Source organism: Taeniopygia guttata, chromosome 2, assembly GCF_048771995.1.
Source record: "Taeniopygia guttata chromosome 2, bTaeGut7.mat, whole genome shotgun sequence".
Classification (NCBI taxonomy): Eukaryota; Metazoa; Chordata; class Aves; order Passeriformes; family Estrildidae; genus Taeniopygia; species Taeniopygia guttata.
The window spans coordinates 55,250,692-55,273,744 of NC_133026.1; the positions used below are offsets into that span (position 1 = coordinate 55,250,692).

Here is a 23,053-nt window from a genome sequence, read left to right on the forward strand (position 1 = left end):
AGGATGCCCTTTGTACAATGGCCATATGGAGGAAGGTGGCTCAAAGTGCCCAAGAAGCATCATCATGTAACAAGTTGTCCCAAAACAAAAGAAGCCATGATTTATTTACTGATGGATCTTTCTGCATGGTAAGAACCCATCGGAGGTGAAAAGCTGCCGTGTGGGGTCCTACACAATGACTGCTGAAGGAGAAGAAGAGTCAAACCTGTTTGTAGGAGTAAAAGCCATCCAGCTAGCTCTAGAGATCACTGAATAAAAAAAGTGGCCTGTATTCTGCCTTTACACTGATTCCTGGATGGTGTCTAATGTCCTGTGGCGGTGGCTGCAGCAATGGAAGAAGACTAACTGGAAACACATGGACAAACCCATGTGGGCTGCTGTACTGGGGCAGGACATCACTGCCCAGGTAGAAAATATGGCTCTGAATGTAACTCATGTAGATGCACAGGTACCCAAAAGTCATTCCAATGAAGAACACCAGAACACTCTGTTCATGTTTTTCTGTGGGCATGAACCAGCTGAATCAACTCATAAATGTGACCCTGGAGGACATATGCAGCTTATTGGTGTAAGGGGTCAGCAGGAAGAGCAGCGAGACTAAAATGTAGGGTTATTAACTGTAGATGGGCATTTGGACACTTAAGTAGTGAGTTCAGGGTTAAAAAAATGTAGACATGGACATTATAGAATGGCTTAGGATTCAATATTCCAGTGAACACAGTATGTGGATAAACCATCGAGAGAAAATTATTTTTCTTGTGTAGTTGCAAATACAGAATCAGTAGAAAGCACTTGAGTCTCCTAGAAACATTTGTAAAACAAAAAACTCTCACTGAAGAGTGGTTATACACCCAAATCATTCTACTGTCATATGAAAAACTGCTCAACAATGTGATTAAAGGCTTTCTATCTGGTTGCAAGAGAGCATAGTTTTCAACAGAATATTGACTTCACTGGGGCTATTTTCATAGGCTATCACCAGGGAAAAATTGTTCAGACTTCTGTCTTAGTGAAGGTTTTGATCCATTTTCAGAGAAGGAATGTGTCCCAGACTCATAGACAAATAAATTTCTATATTTTAAAAAATGAAGATTATACTATAAAAAACTGAGACAAACAGCAATAGTAATAGTTTTAAGCAAAATTAACAGTGACTTGACAAAGCAGGAGCTAAACAATCACTGTTATATGTTAAATTTTTGCATATGATTACAACTAGCATGCTTATTGTATGTTTTGAGAGTATAAGTACTGACCCAAAACACATAATTAATAAACATGGATTTAAACAGTCCAAATTCAATTTTTAATATGCATGAATTTGCATGTACTTGGTAGACACTGGTGGCATTTTCCTGTTCTGTCATAGTCCCATTTTATAAACATTAATATTTAAAGATTGATGGCATGCCTTTAATATTTCTTATGTCTTTAATATTAAAGACGTATTTAACAAAAACAAAACATTAGATTTGACTGTTTGTCTTATGTCTTCTTATGTCTATGTCTTTCATATTTCTTATGAAAATCTGGGGATAAAAATGTTTCCTGAAGTCAGGTATGCCCAGCACAAACTGGTACTGGAAGTATGTGTTAACAACTGCCTACATCTTAGACTGTGTCTAAGCTTTAAGGAGATTCTTTATCGGTACATTACTCTGGTTCACTTTAATCTTTCTAAGGTGGCTGTAAATAGGTTCTCAAAATCAATGTATTACATTTCTATACCAGATCCCCCCTCCTTTTTATTTCATTTAAATAAGCTACAGCAAAAAATGAGAGGCTTGCCTGGTAGGAGTTTCCTTGTGCTGAACACAGCCATGTTGATCAGCCATGTCCCCACTGCCTCAGCCAAGACATATGTGATGATTGTTTATGAGAGCATTTGTTCTTTGCAAGATGTAGAGAGTAAGTAGTGAAAGGGGCAGTTCTATGCCTTTGTATTGGAGTCTAACTCAAACAGACATAGCATGTAAAACCTTCTTTCTCACTACTGTACCTTGGAGATATTTTTGTGGAAGACCCAGTGTACAGGACCAGACCTAAGCACATTTTGTCTCAAACTTTCTGAGCATTGCTTCAGGAAAGGTGTGATCAGAGGAGAGGATCCTGCAGAGGTGGGGCTGGGCTGTTCTCAGCCAAGTTCTTGCTCCACCTTGAGACTCATTCTCAGCTTCCACCTGCCAACTCATGTCCTGGAGAAATGCTAGCTATGCATGTGCTAAAACAGTGTGAAAAATCTACTTTATATAAGAGGTGTGCACCAGGTTAACTATAAAAGTAATGGATTGGGCCCCCTCAGTCTCTCTAGAGGTGTGTTGTGACATTTGAGCTAGCAGGGTTTGAGGAGCTTTTTGTGGGAGTTGAGAACTTATTGAAGTGTAGCTTACAAAACTAAGGGCCACCACTCTTGTGGAAGCACGCTGTAAGAATTTAAGGGCTTGCTAGCCAGCACCTTGTGAGTCACAGTTATAGTGATGGTACAATAATAGCATGAGAGTTCCCTGACGTGTCATTGTTCAGCCTGAAGGAGAATTTATAGCAAATATCACATCCTCTGCCAGTGGGTTGTGACATGAAGACACCATGCTATTCCTTAGTTTTAACACACCATCTCTTAAGTCATGTCAGTGTGTGGTAACTTACACGATCAGTATGATAAGAAGCTGTGAGAACCTAATGATAATTCACCCAAATGAGTATCTCCTTCCAATATTTTTTCAGAGCATCAGTTATCCATTACAGTGACAGACTAGGTATATTTTATATCTTTATACTAAGTTCTTTGCCAGTGCATCCAACTATGAGCAGCACTTTGGGTTGTCAGAGAGTTACTAAAGGAGGAAAAACTCTCTTACCTAACTGAGCTGCTGCCAGCATCGAGGTCTTGTGCTGTCACTGCACCTATAATGGTCCCCACAGGTGTATCCTCATAGACTTCCATCGTGTACACGGGCTTGCTGAACACTGGAGGTTCATCCATGTCCAACACATTTATCTTCACAGTGGCAGTATCTTTGAATGGACCCACTGAGTGAAATCGATGGTCAAGATGGAGATTGGAGGCCTCTACCTTAAAGGTGTATGCCTTCTTTGTTTCAAAGTCTAATGGCTGTAGAAAGAACAAAAACAAAACATTAGATTTGACTAAAAATTAGACATTGCCAAATCACTTTGGTTGGATTAATCTGACAAAATTTAAGATTCCTTTTGTGTAAAATTCATCTCCTGAGCTAATCAAGCATTTAAATTTGTTTTGCAGTTCATCTTATGCTAAGGTGAATTTTGAAATAGGCCAGATGAATCATAGTCAGGAAATCACTGCTTCTCTACATCAAAAAAGCCAGGATGACTGGCATGGATGTAAACAGTTACAGTGTAGATGTCTGAAGTTAAATGAGTGAGATTCATCTCTTGCAAATGAGCTGAGTGAAGGTTAGTCAGAGATTTGCATTTGCAACTCCCATGCACTGGCAATCAGCTGTCTCTAGCAGACCCAGCTCCTTAAATAGATTTCCTGGCTTTTTTCTAGCAGGAAAGGTTTTCAGAAGACCATGACAGTGATGAAGATGAGCCCAAATGAAAACTCTGATATATACTAATGAGTCAAACCAAACTTCAGGTACGACTTGGAATGTGAATTCCAACTTGATCTGAAACAAGCTTTTCCTGTAAAATGTTGATCTTAGCAGTGAAATGCTATTCATGCCATATGTTTGATCTGCATGTACTTTTCAAAATGCAGACTTTGGCTCTGTCTTATCATCCTAGGTGTAATTCATAAGGTCTTGAAGATGACACAGCAGCTTTTGTGTAGTTATGTGGGGTTTTGACAGAATGTATTCTGCAAAATAAGGTTGTTTTGATGTGGGTTTCTGTACACGCATATCAATTTAGTGCCTTTACTTCTAGAAAAGTAATCATCTCAAAACCCTTAATGCAGTCTTATTTAGTTGAAAAGATGCAGAAGTTTTATTTTAATTTAAAGGGTTTATCTGCCTTGGCTTTCATGTTGTTTTTAATGTTTCTAACAAAACCTTTTCCTGATGTCTGTGTAACACTGGCACCTAGTGGTTTCTGCCTATAATTTTTAAGCTGGAAAATTGCTAACAGGAATGAATGAAAAAAAAGCAGTTTTACATGTTGTTGAACAAGAATATTGCAATGTCTTTTATTTTTTCCTTAGTGTTTTCAGACAGTTGTCATGGCCAGGGGAGATTTAAATTCTTCAGTTTTCTGTCCTCATCACAACAGGACATAACTGGCCAGATGACTGACTGGTGTAAATTGAAATAGCTTCATTAAAATCAATTGAGTTACCTGGACTTGCATTAGCTGAATAGCTACCATAATGATTATAAATCCTTATAAAAGACTTTGTAATTTCAGTAGACTAGATAGATGCTCAGTCTTTTTGTCTTTTTTTTTTTTTTTTTTTTTTTTTTTTTTTTTGAGCTGGGGACTTAAAATTAGCCATATAATTTTTAATGCCATAGAAATAATCAGACTTGAAAGTAATTCACTACCAAACACAACCATCCTCCTACAGACAAAATTACCATAAAAGCCAGTATGTGCTGCACCTTTGTGTCTGGACTGACAGAAAGAAGAAGAAATTAAACCTGAGAAGAAACAGACAAAATTAAGTCTGGTAGATCTCATGTCCCAGTGGTGAAACCCTAAGATGTTGCTTTCACTAAAAATAGACCTGTTGGTCCAAATTGCTGCCACACTGTATTTTCATTTTCTATACTACTCATGCAGACTTTTTATGCATTGCCAAAATAATTTTACCCAAAAGAAAAAAAAAAAAAAACAAAACCAAAAACCAAGACAACTCTTCTCCAGATATTTATATAAATTGTTAACACATTTTCAAAAAGCATAATAAGAGGAGAAATCTGAAGTTTAAGGACTGAGTCTGGAGAAGAAAAAGTCACGGGTTTAGCTAGAGATAAATAATTAAGACAAAGAAAGTAAGAAATCTAAGCTCCCACATAGGTAGTAATTCTGGGTAATACTTTGTATGTATCTTTCATACCACCAAAATTGCATCAAAACTTTTCAGATTGGCTCCTGTAATACATCAGTATATTTGCAAAGAGATGTATTAATGGAAAGAGCCATAATTGATGTAGTCTTTGCAGGCTGTCTTTCACCAAATTACTCTTCAAGCACTTATACCAGACCATAGTGCATGGCCAGTGCCCAGTCACAACATTTCATGATGCAAGGGGAACAGAAAGCAGGACGATTTCAAACAGTTCTGTCCATTGGTATGTCCAGACTGGCGTATTTTACTACACAACTACCCAGGAAGCAGGCAAAGTGGCTGCATTATTTCTCTACCCCCCAGCATTATGGGGAAATACTAGAGTATATTTTTAAAAAAGACTGTGATCCCAAGAAGGGATAATGCTTTTCCACCGTAACCTCAGAGTAACTCATCCTCTCTTTCTGTCCTTCAATGGGTCTGATGATAAATATAGTTAGAGGTTATGTGGCCAGTGCAAAGCACAGATGGCAGTCAAAATAAGAAGAGACAGGCTGAAAGTGATGAGCCATCATGAGAGAAAGAAATCAGTGACAGACTCCCACAAAATAGCAGAAATTAACCTTTAGCCTAAGTGAGGCTAAACCACAACTGAAAGTATGGAGAGTTGGGAAATGTTGCAAGTGGTAAACCTAGGACTTAATTTCAAACAGAAAAAGATTTTTCTACAACATGTATCATGTAACAAGAGTATGGGGATTGCATGCTACAATCACCTCATCAGTCCTGGTTGTCCCATATTTGAACAGTTAAGTCATATAGATAGCATTGACAACTTATGATTAAGGCTTTTTTCTGAATTGTCCAGAGTCTGCCTGAAAATGTAAGAATTGAATGTCTGCATAGGTCTCAGGAATAGCCTTTTGGATTTTTTGAGTTTTGGTTTAAAAAATGTTAAAAAAACACTTTATTATATTTTTAATTTTTAGTAGATATCACTAAAATCTGTCAAGCTAATGAGTGGTCCACACCATATTTTACCAGTTTTTGTTACTAAACCAAAAAAAAAAACCCAACAAACAAACAAAAAAAACCCTCTCATCACTGTGTTTTGCTGTTATATAATAGCTGTCTGAGTGTGCTCAGTCCCATTTTTATTTTGAATCTGGAATGCTGTTAAAGAAAAAACCACAGTAGAATGTTTGAATCGCACAAAAAACTCCAAACCAGTCCTGTAAGTTTCTTGAAATGTTTTTCAATTAATCAGATTTTAATGAAATTGCTTCATAGATTTTTTTTTAATAATCAAGAGAAATATTTATTCCTTCTATAAAAGTAATTACATGCAGAAGGTAAACTTGAATAAGGCTTTTATTTTGTAAAAGTTTTTTTTTTTTTGTGCAGTACACAGAATTTTTTGCCAATAGTAAGGTGGTGCCTTATTAACTGTGAACTATTCAATAACTGAAGTATATCTAGTTTATATTCTAAGTACCACTGACAGAACAGATGTATTTGGCCTCCTCAGCTGCTTTTTCTTATGTTGAGGTTACATGCTGCTCTCTATATAGTTTCCTAGTAAAGTGCTATCAAAGCAAAGCATTCTACAAATGCTTTACTTTACATGTGCATAGCAAAGCCATTCTACAAATCCCGAAATCAAATACATACTGACAAATCACTTTACCTTGCAACTCTGTAAGTACCATGAATGGATCTATTTAGTATGACTAAGACAGCACAAAACAGTTCTGTATTAGAAATAAATATATTTTGAAATATTGCTGTTTTCCACATTCAAGGCAGAAGTTAAAAAATGCTGCTATAGTGAGAAAGAGAGAGAAATAATTAAAGAACTGAAAGAAAAAAAATGGTCCAAAAGATCTAATGAATTCTAATGATAAGCACAACAAGGGTGGAAAAAGAATTACCCTGTCAGTTTGTCTGCTTCACAAAGGGGCAGGACTGGAAACTTCACTCATTTATCCACACATATCAACACATAAGAAATACTCTCTCACATAAGAGGGTATTGTTTCTGATAGAGGTTTTCACCTACAATGATGGAAAAGCTTTATTTTGGGATGAATTTTAAGCCCCAGGACATATGGATAGTTATGGATAGTAGGCCTGGATTGACAGGAAATGCATAATAACTTAGGCTTGACTTCATACTAGCATTGTGCAATTGCAGAATAGCTCTGGGTCATATGTGCTGGTCTCAAAAGCTGGAAACATTTTCCCCTTCAAATGGGTTGAGCACCTATACATTTTGTTAAATATTGGCATAAGACAATTTGCTGTGCATTGACACAATTTCTGTAGGAGCAGTTAAATTTCAGTAACTGGACTTCTACATTGGATTCTAAACAGCATAAGGAAATAAGTGGTTTTATAGAGCAGGTTTAATAAAGTAGGCTCTAGATCAACCAGGACCATTCATTAGTCAGAGTTGAGAAGGCACATTAAAAACCAAGATCTGTAGTGAATTTTTCAAGATTTGATGGCAAGTGGGCAAAATATATGTCTTTTCTGTATCTGGAGAAAGGGAGAAGCTGACTAGTGTTAGGGATTCAGTTGTTTGCTACTCTCAAGCATCTCACTCATTTCTGGAGGTGTCTTTCCCTGTTCCAGGGAACGCCAAACCAAACAGCTCTATCCACAAACTATAAAGACTGGACGTCTCTTCTTCCTTACCTTTCATGTTGTTCTTTGTGATTGTATCTGCACAGAATTCACCACTTTCTGCCTGTAATGAAGGACTTAATATCACCTGCTCTTCCTCCTCAAAAGGCACCAACCACTATTGCCACTCCCACAAACCCATGAGTTATGATTCCAGGCAGACAGTGCCTGTGCATACCCTTGCAGAGGAAATTTGCTGCCTTTGGAGAAAGCATGGGTGGGGTCGTGTGTGGTGAGAAGTCTGTACAGTTTTGGTAGAAAAGCAAGGAGTAGCTCTAACACAGTTCTCACTGAAGGACATCAGGAATCTGCCTTATGCTCACTCTTGTGTGGTACAGGTGTTCTCAGACTGCTCTTACATTACAGCAACATCCCAGAGCTACATACATAGGCTATCCCACGAGGAACACAACTGAACTTAGCCCACAGTCTAAGCACTATTTACTGACAGCACTTAAAGGCTTCTAAAAAGTGCCTCCTGAGGTTAAAAGGAAGCACCGAATCCTAATACTTTCCTGCAGCTTCTGGTTCTGTTCATTGTCCCCCAATTTCTTCTATTTTATCGTTGCTAAATTTACTGTTTCTCATTGTGCAATGCTGTGACATGCTGAGATTTCATGGCCTCAGCTTTATCATCTGATCTGTTGGTTTTAGTCGTGGTGCACAACTTACAGAAAAAGATGTGTTTGTCCCCTGAATTTCCACTGAACCATGTGGAGAAATTCACCCAGTATAGTGGAGCAGTGTAGGATCATAACCGGTGGAGCCCAGAAACAGCTGTTTTCCAAGGTTTTAGTGAAACACTGCACAAATTAGTAAAGTGATGTCTTCAAGCAGAACAAGTTCAGTGCCTGAACCCTAATCATTTTCTGGATTAGCACATGCTGAGTCAATTGAAAGGCTTCTGCACAAAATGGGGTTATTGTACAATCTCATCCTTGGTTTGATAAATCTAGCAACAACTTTTCAGAGAAGGTTGGAATCTTCTATTTTCCTTTACTGTTGTGCCTGGTCACTAAAGATTTCAAAATCAGTCCCTTGCCTGGGACTGACACATCTGGGGCCACTATAATCTGGCATGAAGGAGATGGCCCCTTCTGTCACCATGTTTCTTACGCCTTACATCCACTGTAGTTTGCTGAAGATTTTGGTACAATAGAAGATACTATCTAAATACCAAATAAACACTGTATTAAACAACACTAGATAAGGGAGGGAACTATAATTCTATTCCTAACATAGCACTGTTTCTGACTCTTATAGAGAACTGTATACAGCACTATCCTTAAGCCAAGTCTTCCTCTCCTTTTTTTAGGGATAATATTTTCCTTTATTTTTTATTTTCAGAGGCAAAAAATATTACAGTACTAACCACATAGTGGTGCAAGATGGCATTTGGATGATTTATTTAGCAGAATATAAGAAAAGTAATTTCCTTTTTAATACATGTAACTAGCACAAGAGTAGTAGTAATCAAACTTATATAGGATCATGGTACAGAAAAAAAAAAAAAAAAAAAGAGCAACCAAAACAGATGATTTAAGATCTTAACTTGTCCAGCTGTAGCTGTTCTTACCCATTTCCAAAGCAGAGAGTAGTATCCCTGAAGCAGAGAATGGCCTTCTGCATCCATCAACACACTTAGTGTGCTAAAAGGAACAGTTCAGTCTGTGCATTTTTTTCTCATCAAATGTATTTTCTACCAAAAATAAAGGTAGTCCAGGAAGGCTTCATTTTTTATCAGTTTTGATATAGAAATCTCTCAATGTTTTTCTTCATAATAACAGACCAAAAAAGCATCTGTGCAATGATGGACAGTTTCTGGATGTAAGAAACTTTTCAGGGAAAATAAAAGCAAAGTTTTACAAATGGTTTTGAAGTGTCTCAGCACTGAATTACTGCAGTACTTACAGCACATCCTTACAGAATATAATAGAGAAGAAAATACAAACCTGTGTTTAAAGCATATAGCACTTTTTATTAGCGACTTTCACTGTTTATTATTTATAATTCTTAATTGAATGTGTTGGTCTTATTCATTCACTCACTTTCATTTTTAAAAAGACTTCAATACATACTTAAATACCTCCGTAATTCCACATGGTCATTTGTGGAAATTGGTCAGTTGTGTCAAATTTTTTGCTTTACCTCTCTAATTTTCTTTCTGCATGCCCTAATGCCATCCTTAAACACTTCTTGAGTTGCCTGCCATTTTTTCCAAAGATTATATAACCTCATTTTTCTCCTTAGTTTCTTCAAAAGCTCCCTGCCTAGACAGGTCAGTTGTTTTTCCTGCAGCTGTAGCTTGTCCTGTAGCTCATCTTTTGACTCATAGGGAAAGCCTGCTCCTGCACCTTCAGTATTTCTTTCTTGAAATATGTTTATCCTCCCTGGACCTCCTTGTTTTTAAGGCCTGTTTCCCAAGGTACTCACTGATCAGCATCCTGAATAGGCTGAAATTTGCCTTCCAGAAATCCGGTGTAGAAATCCAGTCCATGTTGTTGATACCCCTCCTTGTTTCACTGAACATTGAAAGCTCTATGATCACTGCACCCCAGACAGCCTCTGACTACCACATCTCCAACAACCGTTCTCTGTCTGTAAACAGAAAGGCTAGCAGAGCCCCACCCCTGGCTGGTGATCTTCCAACATCCTCCAGTTGCTTAAAGAATAATATCCACCTCTTCATCCTGGTTGGGTGGTCTATAACAAACTCCCACCAGGATGTCTGCCTTGCTGGCTTTCCTCCTGATCCTTACCCATAGGCTCTCAACTTCATGACCATTGACCTTAAATTCTATCTTGTCAAGAGACTCCCCAGTGTACAGAGCCACCCCACCACCTCTCCTTCCTCTCCCATCCCTTTGAAAAGCCTGTGACCACTGATTGCATTGATTGACCCCAGTCATGCGAGTCATCCTACCGTGTTTCTGTGATGGTGAATATGGCATAGTTTTCCTTCTGTGCCATGGCTTCCAGCTCCTTTTGTTTGCTGCCCATGCAACATTAGTGTACACACACTTCAGTTGGGCTGATTTCACCCTCGGCTCTGACTTACCACACTTAGGCTTGTCTCTGAAAAGCCTGGTTTCATCCCCTTCCCCCTTCAAACCTAGTTTAAAGGCCTCTCAATCAGCCAACTCATGGGCTAAAATTCTTTTGCTCTTGTTAGATAGATGGAGCCCATCTGATTCTAGCAGGCCTGGTGCTGTAAAAGTCACCCCATGATCAAAAGACTCAAAATTGTGCTGGCGGCACCAGCCCTTAAACCACTTATTGGTAGCATGGATTTTCCTGTTCCTTTCATCATTCATCTCTGCTACTGAAGGAACTGAGAAGAGCACTGCCTGCATTCCTGTCTCATCAACCAATCAACCCAGAGCCTTGAAGTTTCTTTTTAATTACTCTGGCACCCTTCTTATCAACATCATCAGTGCCAACCTGGACAACCAGCAGCAGGTAATACATACACTTAACCACAAGTATGGAAAATTCTATTATTGTGTATATATAAAAAAAAGAAGCACAGAGGAGTCTTAGCATTAATGCAAGGAGAACTGAATTCTATCAAAAACCTGCTCTTGATGATGAAATATTAATTTTTAATGGTTCCTACTTACTGGATTTTCTGACTGGCAGTGCATATAGAGGGGTATGCAGCTGCACAGTCTGACAGCTCCAGATGGACCCATTTTTGAGTCATCTGCATGGAGGGAAAAAGGTGACCAGAAGGGTTTTTAAAAATGAAACAAAGTATACAAATTCCAATTAGGAGAAAACAGAACACTCAAACCTTTAGTCAGAAAAGAAAGAGGGTGTTAAGATGTCAAAGAGTTTGTGTCTCATTGACAAATTACTTCCTGTGAGTATAGTGGCTTCCATTTTATGCCATTAACACTAGCAGAAGCGTCAGTGACTTGACATCATCTTGTTCTTTAATGCACCCATGGATAATTTACTATTTCCCAGGTCAGGAGGTTGGAGCCAGGACTTCCATTATTAGGGTGAATATAATAAAAGTACAGATCAATGGTCAAAGCCGAGGAAAGTTAAGAACCAGCATTCTAAATTTTCTTACAATTAAAGCTTCACTTTTCCTAAAGCTTATCTTAATATACATGTCCAGAACTCTTTCCTTCCCAGACCCTTGCGAAGTGGTCAGCTAATTATTTGGTTTTTTTACAAAAATTTACAACTATAAGCCTGAGCTGTCTATAAAACATAACTGTGCCTTCCAAAATGATGTGTGGTTCAGATTTCTTTCTACTGAACAAGTTAATCATTGGTGTATATGTAAATGCCTGGGCTCAGAAAATAATAACTGGTTAAAATGTGACATTCCCTTTTTCGATTTCTCCTACTGAGTCCTTTAATCATTAAATTCTGAATGAAAACACCCTTTCCATCTTTGAAATTTATGAATTAAGTATAACTTATTTTAGTGTTCTAAAATAACATCAGTGACTGAGATGTAGTGTGTTTCCCTGAGTATCTTATAACCAGCTACTTGGGACACTATCAGGAGTTGGGAAGTAGGACATGGCTATTTGCCATTAGGGACTCTTCTACCCTGAATAAAAACTGTGTTCACCATAGTACTTTATAGTATTCATTATCAAAATATCAAACAAAAATTCAAAATTTTCAAAATAAAATGCTTTTAGTCAAAATTTATTACATTTTATCTAACATAAAATATAACTCTTTCATTCCATGCTCTGAACTAAAAAGTTTTTTGCATGTTTTTAGATGGAAAACTTTCCAAACAAGACAAATTGTACTTTCTAGACAGAGATTAGAATTACTTCTTCACCATGACATTATTTATGAAACATCATATCTAATTGTACGTGAAATTAAAGTCTAAACCGCAATGCCTTTTAAAATAAAAACCACAACCGTGGATTCAAATAGAGATATAAACTACTTATGTGGCACGCTACTGTGAGCTACTTATGATGTAAAATTGCAAAATGTTTCATTCCCTTACCTGGTTTACCACTTGAGCCATAGGCACATCCACCCATCGGTGCCACATACCTTTTTCAGTTTAATGACTCCTTCCTGGGTGTACTCATCTGTCGTGATGTCAAACAAGTTTCCTCCATCTCCTGGAACTATGTTGTACTCAATTTCTGCATTTTTCCCAAAATCAGGGTCCACAGCTCTGATCCGTCCAATAGCAGAACCAACGTGAGAGGTCTCAGGTACTTTTAAATGGAAGATACCTGTGAAAAAGTGGTAGACAGTAATTCTTGGGATTTCTTGATAACTAACACAGGTATTTCTGATTAAAATCATGGAGTCTGGGCAAAATAAAAAGGCCTAAATAATATAATTAAAATTAGGAGATGAAAACAACAAAGGTTTTGAAAAATATATTTTTATCATAGTTTTAATAATATGTTTTAGTAATAGTTGTATCTATTGACTTTCCCTAGATTCTAGATTTTGTCCATTGCAACTGTAAAGGCATTAGCATCTATAGCTCTTGAGCTATCTATATTTCTATCTTTAATTTCTCACATGTGATTGACTCTCTTGAAATAAATTGTACTTATAGACAGTAGCACAATTAGATACTACGTGTTTTTAAACACTTCTGTTTGTTTTTTGGTTGTTTTTAATTTTGTTTTTAATTTTGTTTTGCTCTTGTTTTCTTGGGGTTTTTTTTGTTTTGTTTTGTTTTGTTTTATTTTGGTCTGTTTTTAGAAAATATATTTATGACTTTCACATTGATTGAAAAGAAGAATTTTCACCCATTTGTTTAAAATTCAGTACTATAAATAAATGTACAACTCCTTTCGGAAGATACATAGTATTGTTCATATATGAGCCACCAGAGGGTACTCTTACTAAAATTTCAGAAGTAAACAATTTTAAGCTTAGAATAATTTTGCTTTTTTGCTTAGAACACAAGCTATAATAAAAAAATAAAAACAAGATACAACAAAAAAAAATACACACTTTTAAAATAAGTATTGCTGTTGACATGTAAGGATAAAATGGTTTCATCCAGGTGAACAACTATAATGCTAGGCATAATAGAGCTAAACATGAAAATCCAAAGTGCTTTGAGGCAGCCTTGATTTTAACAACAGCTGTAGCAGCAGGCCTGGGCTTGTAACATGGTGCCCTGACTATTTCACTGTTCCTGAAGTCCCCGTATTCCTCATTTAGCTGCATCTCTCACTAGAGTTACTTTGCTCAGGTGCCAGTGAACACCTCCATGACCAGTGTTTACAATGGGCAGGCAGAGCTCACCTTTCTTCATGTAGCAGTCTCTGCTGTCAAAACTGCCTGCAACTTTTGGAGCTGGTTTCGAGCACATGATGTTTGATTCACTTCCTCCTGTCTCTCAACAAAGCTAGCCCCATAATTTTATTTCCTTTGGTCCATTTTGTTTTCCTGGGTCAAGGTTCCACAGCTCACACAAAGCAGCCCCTTCAGAAAACATCAGCAGTGGCCTGCTTGGTTCTGTTACATGTGACATGTAGGAGGAAATGTGCACCTTTTTTTCAACAGCACAGCAGGACAGGCAGCTGAGACTCTTGGGAGGCACATTAGGGAGCTGTCTCAGAGATTTCCACGCAGCAGTGGTTCAGCCACACATCACAAAATGAGGCTCTGAGAAGCTGTATATTATGTAACAGTAGGATAGATGATTTTCAATTCAACTGCTGAATTAAACAGTAGACAATGTTCCCTGTCGTTGTCTCCTTACAATGGGCGCTGTGTCAGCTTTTTCAGCTTCACAATATTTTCAGGTGAGGAACAAAATGACATTAGCACTGCTGGATTATGAGCAGGCTTACTCTTTTGTGAGCTAGTCATTTGGGTTATGATACCTATCCAGTTGTCTGATTGCCTCTGAAAAAATCTCTCTGTTTGCTTCCTCCATCTGGCCTACAGTACACAAAATATACCAGAAGGCAAAATTCGCCTTTTTTCTTAGAGAAAAACCACCATAAATCAGCTTGTGCCAGCATTTACCTCTGGACATCACAGTGTATAGGTTTGTATTACCCATTGACGGAGCTACTAAAGACTGAGTAATTATCATTTCACTACTTTTCTTTCCAAGGGAACATACTAAAGGAAGCTGTACTTCTTAGTGTTCTTCTAACAGCAGGAAAGGATTTTTATGACACAAAATGATGTCATGACAAGATAGTCTCAGCTATTTTTCAGATGTACTTCAGTGATTCTGTCTAAAGAAAAAAAAAATTAACATGGTATTCATGATACAATCAGAAATCCTCCTATTATTAATGTCATTTACAAACACATGTATTACTGGGTCTCTACTATGCAAATTATGCAAAAAAAGAGACCAAAAAGGTGTTTATCTACACTTGAATCTTATATTAAGTTTCCACAGTATAGTCTTAGCACTGATGACCTGGTCTTTTACAGGCACTTATATTGGATAACAGAAATCATTCCTGCAGCCACTGCTGTTTACATCCACAATTTTAATGAAAATGAAATGCAAGAGCATACATAGATTTTCCTATCTTTGACAAATTGATCTCTTTTTAGTGATCTGAAGATCACTTGGATTCATTAAAACAAACAATTCCCTATAAAATATTGCACCTGGCTGAAAAGAATATGTGACTTAGATGAAGTCAAAAAAAGACTAAATTACTAATTTCTCATTGTTTAGGTTTTTATCAGTCATTTTCCATGACTCGGCATTTCATAATTTCCAGAAATATAAGAGCAATAAAGACGGGGTCATCCAGATTAATTTGAAACTCTGAAGCAGTCTTCAACCCTGCAAGAGTCATATTTCTGAAGACATAGTATGTAATTACAGTGCCATTGTCCTTCTGTGATATTATCTTCACAGCACATGGAACCTGTTAACTGTTCTACTGTGACAACTTTCAGAATAAAATAAATGAAAACAAATAATGTATATTGCCGTCAGCTTGCAGAAAAACTTCAAGGGAATATAATATATAGCATGAAGCTCTCATTCCCTTCCTCCCCACCCTCAAATAATAGAATCCTAGAATCACAGAATATGCTGAACTGGAAGGGACCCATCAGGACCAGTGACTGCAACTCCTGACCCTGCACAGGACACCCTGAGGATCACACTATGTGCCTGAGAGTGTTGTCCAAATTCTTCTTGAACTCAGAAAGGCTCAGTCTTTGTAGGGAGGACATTTGACATTATCAATATATGCTATACATCAAATGAGATAGAGAGACAGTTTTGTAGATTTTTATTTTTCTGTTTCCAACAGACATTACTTCTTGCTGTGACAGTTTAGCATTATTCATTTTTTATTGTCCATTTTGCCTGTATACACTACTACTTCCATTTTACATAGAGATATATTGAAAAAGGCCTGAGTAATAGCCTTTTACTCCCAAAGGTCCTGAAAACCTTCAGCTTCCAGGAATGATGGAACAAGCACTTCAGACAAACTTATGCAGCAGCTGTTTACACTGCTCAAACAAATCTGTCAAATTTTGTTGATGTGACTTCTCTGCCAACAAAAATCTTTCTTCTACTTGCATAAATCTCTTATAAATATGTTTTATAAGTTTCCTCCTGTATTTTGGGACATACAAAGGAGAGAGCCCTGGCTTTCCCCATACTACACTAGCTTCCCACTTTGCTGATTTTAGTCACGTACATTGCATGCAAGCCAGGAAATTTTCATGTATAGGAAAGCTGGTGGGAATAAATATTACTTTATTGCTTGGTTAGGACTTTCTGTTTCATATTGAATGGCATCAGTGAGGATGATAAAAATAAATGAGTGATGATGCTGTTGAAGCTTTTAAGCTGAAATAAATGACAGGGATAATTTCTTAGTCCCAAAACCATTCAAGAAAATGAGGCAGAAGTTAGCTAACAATTCATACACACTGCATCTGTGTTTCTACAACAAAGATGGTTCCAAAGTGCACAGCGGGAAGAAATCAGAGCTGAGTAAGTGACAGGTAATCAGTCATATTGACTGAAATACAGCACACATTTACAGTTCCTCTGACGTGATTAGATTAGTTTTAGTTTTTAAGGCTCAAAAGCTGTTCTGGGGTTTGATTTTTACTTACGAAGATGTTAGGTGCTTTTTCTTTTGTTTTTTTTACTTAAAAAGAATTTTTTTTGTTGTTTTTTTCTCCACACTTGAAGTTTACACCATCATTTACCAAAAAGGTTTTTAAGTCTGATAGGAATAGCACATGAAAACTATTATTACTTCTTATCAGCAAAACAACCATTAAGAAAAAACCCAGGTTAGCATCCAAGGACTTAAGCTAAATGTATAATGGCCATCAATCAAAGAGCTGTAAATGCTATTTGAACATTTTTTTCCAATCTGTCACCATACTTGTACTGTACAAGATTATCCTCTCCTGATTTTTCTTTGTCTTTTTTCAGTTTTCTGGCAGTTGCCAAAGTATTGCATTGCAGTGGATCACAATAGCATGATTCTTAAAGGCAAAAACACTGAAATATAATAATTTATCCCTCTTTCTTCTAAATCTTTAAGTTTCCTCAGGAGAAAAAACAACAAAACAAAACACCAAACCAATAAAACAAAAATAAATAAACAACCCCCCCAAAAAAAAACCACCAAAAAACCAAAACCCCACAACAACAAAAAGATACTCCAAAACCACAAAAACCAAACAACAAAACCCAAACCCACCACACAGTGTGTTGTAATATTCTTGCTAAATTAAATTACCAAGGCATTTTAATTTTTATCCTGACTCAGGTTGTAAAGGCACTGATTTATGTCTTTTTATGAAGAATCATAAGAAAATATTTAATATTTTCTCGCTGGTGCTTTAACTACAGTGTAATAGGCAAAGGAAAGTGTAATGTAAATATATTAAAAATTAAACATTAATACATTAAACCTGCTACATCAGCTACAGCTAAGCAGCCTAATAAATAGCAGCATCTTATGCATATGCTCCTAAAACTAGGGAGATGTGATTTAGCACAGCAGTGAGATGCATTCATGCCTTTCCTGGCTGTGGCTCTGTGCCCTGCAGATGGGCTGAGATATTGTGTGGGGAAAAAAAGCCAGGCTTTGTCACCATGTGCCTGATGCAGGTTACAAATGATCTGGGATGGTCTTGTAAAACTTCACTTATGGAAGTTATGAAAAGACTCCTTCCTACCTTTAACCCACTGCTCTGAGTTTATGGCCTCATTAGATATAACCATGCTTAAAAATTTCTGATTCTCTTCTGTGGGTTCCAAACTCCACACTTAGAAAAATGCATCTCCCAGTGCTGCAGAGATTGTGGATGTCCAAGGGTCACCAGTACTTTAAGGGAAAATGAGGAGAAACAAAAACCATTTTGAGTTTGATCCTACTCTAGTTTAGGATAAGCCACATGATGGAGCTTCCCCAGAGCTGGCAGATACTGAGCCAGAGCTCTATCACCCCCTGAGGTGAGCTAGCAGACTGTGTTTTTGAAGCCCTCCTCCTTCCAACTTCCTAAAGGGAAAATTATTTTCATTATACTCGTATATTTTTTGTATACTGAAATATTCAGTATAACAATTTGCCTTTTTTTTTTTTTTTTTATAATTATAAGGTGTTGTTGTCATATAGCTTTCCAAAAATAGACCTACCCACTGCATGTCAGAGAATAATTCCACAGTCATGAACATCCCCCTTGTTGGAGCAAGGGTTCAGGAAATGGGAAATGCCACTTCATTTTTATTATCTCAAGATAGTCAAGGCCAAAGCTTTTTCCTCCAAAGTGTGCTGATTGTTGCATAAAGAATACTTGTTGCAACAGAAGCTACTCTGTTTAGTAACATAATGTAGAAATAATTATTGAAGCTGTTGTTTGGAGCCACTCACACTCAGATGCGCGTCCTAATACTGAGGCAAGGATAACTTAATCTTTGAAGATCTTAAATCATCTTTGTCTGATAGAATAGTTTTACCAAGAGAGGAAGAAAATACTCAGTTTTAGAAATTGTTCAAGTTTATAAAAAAGAGTTTCTTTTAGACAATATGGCATTTCCATATTCCAACAGGCTGAGGAGAACTAATCAAGTTCCTGAGTAACTGTTTTAATACTGATGTTATTGTCGTATGAAAGTTCCCACCTTTATCACTGCCTCTTTTTGTGAAAAATTTGACTTTGCCAATGCGTTCACGTGTTAGACAGTGTAGCTTTGAGTAACTCTGAGAGCTTGTGTAGAAAACCAGCTCCACATGATCAGTATCATTATTTATCATAACCAATGAAGACTTGTACTGCTAATATCCAGTCTAATTAGAAGTTACTACAAAACAAAATAATCCAATGAAACAAATAATTTTGGGGGATATATTCTAAAAGCTTGAATAAATTGTTTTGTATGTAAATTATATAGTGGTTATAAAGAATTATCAAGGTGTAGCATGTCTTATAGGTAGATAGAAAAAAAGTTTTCTGAAGATGTCTCTGCTTTTTCAGAATCCCAGGCAGCATGTAATTGGCATTTATCAGGTAGGTTGGTTGGTAATATTCCAGTGATCACACTGTCACCATGAAGTAAATCAATACGCTTGTTCCCTCTATAAAATTTAAATTGAAAGATACATGTGAAACATTAACATGATAAAAAGTACTTTTTCAAGGATGGGACATAGAGTTTGTAATGCTCTGCTTAACATCCCTGCTTCTTAAATATTGTCTTTGTCACTCTGGCACAAGATATAATAGCACAACTTTTACAATTCATTCACTCTTAAGAATATGGTCAAACCATCTACTTTAGGATCTAAGACAGGTGTTCTAAATCATATGTATTGGTAGAATAATTTTTCTCTCCATTGACTAAGGAAATTAGGTTCCTATCTTAAATCCTCCAAGTCACACCTCAGTTCTATCCCTAAAATCACCTAAACAAAGGATGCTCAACAGCTGTATTACTCAAAAAACTCCTTGTGAAGACTTCAGTTTTACATACACGTTAAGTATATTTCATGCAAATTATTTTTCCCTGAACTCCATATTACTTTTCTTCCCCGTGCAGGCACAGGCTGAGGCCAAAAATTACTGCTTTTAAAGATGAAATTTTGAAATCATCAAGTACAAGTTTATAATAGTTTCCTATACTTTGTTTCAAGCTTTGGTTTACTCTCTGCAGTTTCCTTAAATGCTTGTGATTTAGTGTGTAACATAGATAAGAAAATAGTGATATAATGGGATAGCAATTGTGTACTTTGTATTTGTTGTCTCTTACACTGTATAGAAAATATGCTCATCTTATCACAAAGTGATGTTTATGTTTCGTAGTTTAAGTGTTTTAAGTAAGCTCTCTATAAATACTCTCATTTTGCAATAAAATGCAAAAGCAGTGAGTGCTTTATTACAGGTCCTTCTTTTGTGAGCACTAGACAATCACATTTACAAATTCAACTAATTTTCCACAGAAGCCACCAAGAATAAAATAATTGTCATGAATTCAAGACAAAAATTAAAAGATTTACGCTAGAATATTTATGTTATTTTCTTTTTATTTTTATAGCTTTCTCTATGCAAATATACTAAAGGTGTATTTTAGATTCACAGAAGATGGTTACAAAGTGCTTGGTATCTTCAGCTCAGCTGCTACTGCTGTCACTAGGAACATGTGGATTGTTGCAAGCACTTGGGCATCCCATTTAATGCTTTTACAAGGAGTGGAGCACTGCTGAAAATCTGCATAAAACTGTGGTTCTTAGATATTTTTGAAAATCATGAGCCTAAACTATTGTGATTATAATTAGATAATTGCATATGGTCTGTTTCACTTTATGTTGCCCTGTAGTCTCTAAATTTTCAGAAAGTAAGCTCACCATGGTTAGAAGCAGAAAGGATATGTTGATTTCTTACTTAGATGGAAGACCTCAGGGAAAAAAGCAGATGCTGCCAGAACTGATAATGACACAGCAAGTGGCACTGTTGTCACTGAGTCACTTTGGAACAAATTCCCAAAGCATTACAAGGCAACCCCATGCTGTTAAATCTGTAGCATTAGCTACTTTTCAATATCAGAGTAGGCGGAGATGGATGGAGCTTTTAAGACATACCAAGGTTACTGAGAGTAATTTCATGCATTCAATCTAAATACTCTCTGTGTTTTGAATGAATAATTTCTTTGTCATTCCCCACAGAAAACACACTGTAGTGGAATGAATGACATGATTTCTGCCAAAGGTTGTTGAATTTCCATGAACTGTATTTATTTGCACCTTCTCTACATAAGGTAGCAGATGTAAAATACCATTATTATTAATAATAATCTACTATGATAACAATTATAGTGTTTAAAAACAATTTACATAATCTTTCCATTAATGATCAGTTACTACTTAGAGAAGATGATTGGAGGGAAATGAATTAACAACAGAATGTTATTACAAATAGATAATATTTAACTTCTAATCCCTATTGTGCTCATTTGTATTTCTTGAACTATTGTTTACAGTGCAATCAGAGCATTGCATTTCAGCCAGTGAGAAATAACCTATAAAGAAATAGATATATTAGGGCTTATGCTCTGCTTTGCAGCTAAAGGTTCAGTCTCTCTCAGTTTAGACCTTTAAACAGGTTTTTTGTTTCATTCAGTGCATACTCCAAACAGTCCTCAGATAACCTTCGCTCCTTATGCATTCTTGAGAAAGTTAAAAAACAATATAAGTGCATGAGACACAGAATTTGCTAAACTCTTAGTGTTTTGAGAATCTGTGGTAATTGAATATGTCCCTCTCTAGTTTATTTCTCAGTTTTCTTCCAATTAGTATGCTTTGGTTGGGAGTTTAGTTATTCAGTCTGAATAAAATGATTCAATCTTCAAGATGCTTTACAGTTAAGAATACGCAAGAGTGACAGCTACAAAAAAAAGAAGTTTCCAGGGAGGTTTTACTACGGTTACATGCACTTTGGGAGGAAAATCAGCTCTTACTAAAAGTGCATGAAGAATTCTGATATGGAAAGGAATAAGAAAAAAATAAGAGAAGGTTGGCATAAGTGCAAAGAGAAACTTTTATAGAGTTTAAATTTCAACTCCTTTATGTTGGACACACAAATAATGATAGAAGGCTACTTAACTGTGGGATACTGTGACCTAAAGAGGGCTGCATGGCCTGGATTACAAAGCATAGGCTTAGACAAGCTACAAAAATACAAAGAAATTTCATGTACCAGCCAGACTCTGTGGCCCAGAAGTCAGCCAATACAAATGGCCTAATTCCATGTTATTAAATTCTTTTACCCACACCAAAATAGGTCAATTTCATGGAAAGTGACTGCAAAAATAGTTCCTGACCTGTACTAATTTCTCCAAATGCCCTGAATTTCTCTGGGAAAGCTTTACTTGGTGTTGGTCCAAACTATGCCCTGGACTGTTCTAAGACTAACAGTAAAGACAATGTAAAACTTCAGGAACTTTCCCAGATAGTCTCATGTCCTTCTTTTGCTTTGAAAAGCAAAATGTAATAAGCCATTGTATATATTTTTTTAGTCTATGTAAAAATGCCCATAATTTCAGTGATTAAATGGCTGTGAAGTGAAAAGAAAAATATAGAGGCTTTTTAATGACTACCTGTCAAATGTGTAACTCAAGTGAGTGAAATAGAAACAGCAGGCAAGGGCAACTGATCTGTGTTACAGGGTAGTGGCCTAAACAAGTAACATGAAGATGTAAAGAGTTTATCAGGGATGGTGAAACTCAGAGCCGGAAGTGATTCAGCAAAACATAAATTCTTTCTGCAGTGCTACCATTGGGAAAGAAAAGAAAAAACTACTTGTGGAATTGAAGGAGGAGATGGCTACAATCTAGTTATACAATCAAAATGAGATCAAGGATAAATATGTGTCTCTCACACAGGAGCGTGGAGACAAGAGTGCATGTTGAAAATAAGGATATACAGGATGAGGAAGAAAGAGAGGCCAAAGAATGATGAGACAGGTGAGAAACAAATGCTAACAGTACAGAGGTGTGAGACTTGGAAGGAACCTGGAATAAAGAGAAGCTACCTTTGGTTCTCCTCTGATTCCTGTTAGAGCCCTGTGCAAATGCTGGTCAGCTGATATTTATTATTGTACTGATTTGACAGTAGTTTCACTGATGCTAAAGCAGTAGTGGGTCAAAGGTATTGCAATTCAAAATGGGTGCTGTTTTCATGATTGGTTTGAAATTGCATGACCCCATTTCTGGAATCTTTCCATTCCTATCTTCCATGGATTAAAGTATATGTTTAACTCAAGAACGAAGCTTTAATTTACTCAAAATTCACAGGTAAGTGAAAATCATACTTGCATAAGATTTTCTGACATTAAAAAATATAAGCTTGGTTAACAGGACCAAACTGGTGTTTTTTTCCTTTTATGTCTTATTAGAAAATT

General features: G+C 36.7%; 1 protein-coding gene across 11 annotated transcripts in view; it reads right to left on the reverse strand.

Annotated features, from left to right (window-relative positions):
- The window catches only part of CDH12 (cadherin 12), a 638,254-nt gene that overhangs the window by 35,579 nt on the left and 579,622 nt on the right, over nucleotides 1-23,053 (reverse strand). For all 11 annotated transcript variants that reach the window (XM_072924059.1, XM_072924061.1, XM_072924060.1 and 8 more), the window contains 2 exons: nucleotides 12,719-12,906; nucleotides 2,859-3,112 (listed from right to left, as the gene is read on the reverse strand). In XM_072924059.1, coding sequence (XP_072780160.1) covers nucleotides 2,859-3,112; nucleotides 12,719-12,906 — 442 coding nt within the window. The remainder of the gene's footprint in view (nucleotides 1-2,858; nucleotides 3,113-12,718; nucleotides 12,907-23,053) is intronic.